The sequence below is a fragment of the Manacus vitellinus genome, unplaced genomic scaffold (assembly GCF_001715985.3).
Source record: "Manacus vitellinus isolate BGI_N305 unplaced genomic scaffold, ASM171598v3 scaffold_3_pilon, whole genome shotgun sequence".
In the NCBI taxonomy this organism is placed as follows: domain Eukaryota; kingdom Metazoa; phylum Chordata; class Aves; order Passeriformes; family Pipridae; genus Manacus; species Manacus vitellinus.
The window spans coordinates 15,844,404-15,848,073 of NW_021940535.1; the positions used below are offsets into that span (position 1 = coordinate 15,844,404).

The following is a 3,670-nucleotide window of genomic DNA, read 5'->3' on the forward strand; positions in this document are numbered from 1 at the left end:
AACCAACTCTCTTATTTTCCCCACGCAAGGCAGTCGGGAGATGGGGCGGGGGTTGATTGGGGCTCGCCGCTTGCTTCCTTGGTCTCCTCGGTGCCGTGACGGACGGGGCACCCTGCGGCCGCCTGCAGCATCCGTCGGAGCCCGCGCCCCCTTCCCCGGCCCACCTCAGCATGCCGTGTGGTTTTCCTCCCTCTTTCTAGGAGGATGTTTCCCTTCCTGAGCTTCAACATCACTGGCCTCAACCCCACGGCCCACTACAACGTTTTCGTGGAGGTGGTCTTGGCGGACCCCAACCACTGGCGTTTCCAGGGAGGCAAGTGGGTGACCTGCGGCAAAGCCGACAACAACATGCAAGGTAGGTGCGGGTTCTCGGGGTCTCCTCGCCGCCTTTCCCTGTGGGTCGGTTTCCCAGAAAGGGTTCCCGCTTCTCCCCCTTTTGCAGGGTCTTCCCGACACACGGCATTTTGGTGAGGGACAAGCTACACTTATAAAGGCGTTTTGCGGCCTTTTTTCACGCCTCAGTGTGCGAGGCTGTGTGGGAGAGGGGCCATCGTGGAGCCGAGGTGCTGCGCGGCGGGGGGGGGGCCAGAACAAAGCCCCATGCTCGGCCGGCCTTTCATTGACTTGTCTTCCCCAGGCAACAAGGTCTACGTTCACCCCGAGTCGCCCAACACCGGGGCTCACTGGATGAGGCAGGAGATTTCTTTCGGGAAGTTGAAGCTGACGAACAATAAAGGTGCTAACAACAACAATGCGCAGGTATGGAGGGGAGGCAGGCTTGAGGGGCTCTTGGTGGGTCAGCAGGGGAGCCCTGGGATTTCAGGCCTTTACACCGTTTCATCGAGCTGCTAGATCACTGTGACTGTGACTTGTCCCCTTCTTGAACTGGGTCATAGATCTTGTTTACCTCTCTGTATGAATGGAGTTAAAAATGTGTGAATTGTTTTTGTTTTAGCTGGTGTATTTATCCCCGGAGTTGTTTAAAAAGTGGGAGTGTAGCAGATGGCTCTTATTGAAACAGGGCTATTAGCTATGAAACATCTCCTGATAACAGTTAAAATGTTCTATACAACTTACAGGAAGAAAATGTCATGCTGTAAAAGAAACCTTTTAACGTTAGATGCAATTGTTTTAAAGTTTTTGTCTCTTTCATGGTTTCTTTTAGATGATAGTACTTCAGTCTCTACACAAGTATCAGCCCCGGCTTCACATTGTGGAGGTGACTGAAGATGGTGTTGAAGATCTGAATGATTCCTCAAAGACTCAAACATTTGTTTTCCCTGAAACACAGTTCATAGCAGTTACAGCATATCAAAACACTGATGTAAGCACAGATGTATAAAATTACAATTGAGAATAAAATTGCCTTGTGGGTTCAGAGTCTCATTTACTATATTCTGCTTTCATTTTTAGATTACACAGCTCAAAATTGACCATAACCCTTTTGCAAAAGGCTTCAGAGACAACTATGACTCGTAAGTACACTTCTGTGTTCTTTTGCAGTTGTTTCTATCTAGGAAGCATGATTCTGGCCTGAAATGTCTGTGCAAAAGATTTTCTTTATACACTAATAAAGTTATTCAGAAGCAGCAATACTTCTGGCAGTTTTGCTAACATTAAAATGGCTGTTTAAATAGTGTATTGTCTTGATTACCTGTCTTTCAGCAGGCTTCTGAATTTTGGTAGTAAATTTGTGCTGGCCTGCAGATTTGGCAGTAGAGTGTACTGAGTGTCTCCAAGAGTAGGCAGCATCTTTCAAGTTATTAGCAAAAGACTTGCCTAATGGTCACTTTTACAGCTTCAAATGCCCTTTGGAAAATTGGAGCTGTGTGTATATATACAAGTATGGCTGCTGCATGCAGCTCATCTAAAATGGGTCGGATGGTGGAGAACAGTGTATTTATAGCAGTAATACCAGAAATCTTATACTAGTCTAGGGGAAAAAATCCTCCTAAATCAGATAAAAATAAACAGCCATCCAATTATATTTATGATTCTAATTAAGAAATAACTCGAGTTTCTTCCTGTTTGTGTTTTTATGTAGTCTTACTATCATACTGGAACTGTTAAGAAAAACACTTGGTATTTCTCTTTTATGTTGTAGCATGTACACAGCTTCAGAAAATGACAGATTAACTCCATCTCCCACGGACTCTCCTAGATCCCACCAGATTGTCCCTGGCACCCGATACAGTATGCAGCCGTTCTTCCAAGAACAGTTTGTCAACAACCTGCCCCCAGCCAGGTTTTACAACGGTGAGAGAACCGTTCCTCAGACGAATGGGTTGCTGTCCCCGCAGCAGAATGAGGAGGTGGCCAGCCCTCCTCAGCGGTGGTTTGTGACGCCTGTACAGCAGCCCAGTGCCAACAAACTGGACATGAACTCCTATGAGACAGAGTATTCTCATAGCACCTTGCTCCCTTATGGCATTAAATCCCTCCCCCTTCAGACATCCCATGCACTGGGATACTACCCAGACCCGACATTTCCATCCATGGCAGGCTGGGGGAGCAGGAGCTCTTACCAGCGAAAAATGACAACAGGATTACCTTGGACCTCAAGAACAAGTCCTCCAGGATTCTCTGAAGATCAGCTTTCCAAGGAGAAGGTGAAAGAAGAAATTGGCTCATCCTGGATAGAGACTCCACCCTCCATAAAGTCTTTAGATTCAAATGATTCTGGGGTCTACACAGGTGCTTGTAAGAGAAGACGGCTTTCCCCTAGCACTTCCAGCAATGAAAATTCCCCAACGATGAAATGTGAGGACATTAATGCTGAGGACTATAGCAAAGACACTTCAAAAGGCATGGGCTACTATGCTTTCTATAGTAGTTCTTAAAATGTCCTTTTATTCCAATTGGCTAATTTTTTCCAGGGTGGCCTTGGGTTTTTTTGCATTACAATTGCCAAAAAGACTCCTGCCTTCCACCTTTAACTGTTGTGTGCAATTCTAAAGAAGGTGCCAAAGCTTTTTCACTGTTGCAGGTAACAAAGTAGGGAAAGAGCAAACCATGGGAGAATTCATCCCCTCCTTTAGAAGGAACCACATGCAGAAGCTGTAACAAGGACCCTAGATCTTAACAACGTGGCTTATTTATTGGAGACACTAAAGTGTACAGTTTGGCTTGGCTCAGCCAGAGACCTGATCAAATCTATGCACTCCTGAGCAAGGAAATAGGGGGATAGGATCCCAAATTTAATTTTCTTCCCTGCTTGACCCTCTGATAAAAGGGGGGCTGGGTTGTCGGGAGCTGCACAAATGCTATGTTCTGCTTTGGACTGCATTGGTTTCTTCAACCTTATCTGCAACACAGTTGGCTGAGTTGGCTTGTTCAGCTAAGAGTTTCTTTGGCAGAAGATGGCCAAAATAAAGCCTGCTTGCCAGGCAGGATTTTGACTTGAAGGTCTTGTTGCCGATGATGGGGTTACAATGACCAAATCTGACTCTTTTAGCTTAGAACTTGCATTAAAAAAAAAAAACCTCCATCCCAAAAGCCTAACCTTTATTGAGGTGGCCAAAAACAAAGTGTACAGTTGTGTTTTGTCTAGGTACACTGTAGAATATTGTGGAATAATGTATAAATAGTTGACCTTATAGCTGTTCAGTTGGAAGGACATCTGGTGGTATTTTGAAGTTCAAAAGGCTTTTTTTTTTTTTTTTGGATTGTG

The 3,670-nt window shown here is 45.4% G+C and overlaps 1 protein-coding gene across 2 annotated transcripts; it reads left to right on the forward strand.

The window, feature by feature from the left end:
• Nucleotides 1–204: 204 nt before the first annotated feature.
• EOMES (eomesodermin) lies at nt 205–3,658 on the forward strand. 2 transcript variants are annotated; one of them, XM_008933508.3, is made up of 5 exons: nt 205–355; nt 638–759; nt 1,166–1,324; nt 1,414–1,475; nt 2,105–3,658. In XM_008933508.3, the coding sequence occupies exons 1-5, from the start codon at nt 205–207 to the stop codon at nt 2,838–2,840; spliced, it is 1,230 nt and encodes a 409-aa protein (XP_008931756.1). In that variant the 3' UTR covers nt 2,841–3,658. The 2 variants fall into 2 exon arrangements, with proteins under 2 accessions (XP_008931756.1, XP_017930712.1); XM_018075223.1 differs by having other exon boundaries at nt 2,162–3,085.
• The last annotated feature ends 12 nt before the right edge of the window (nt 3,659–3,670 follow it).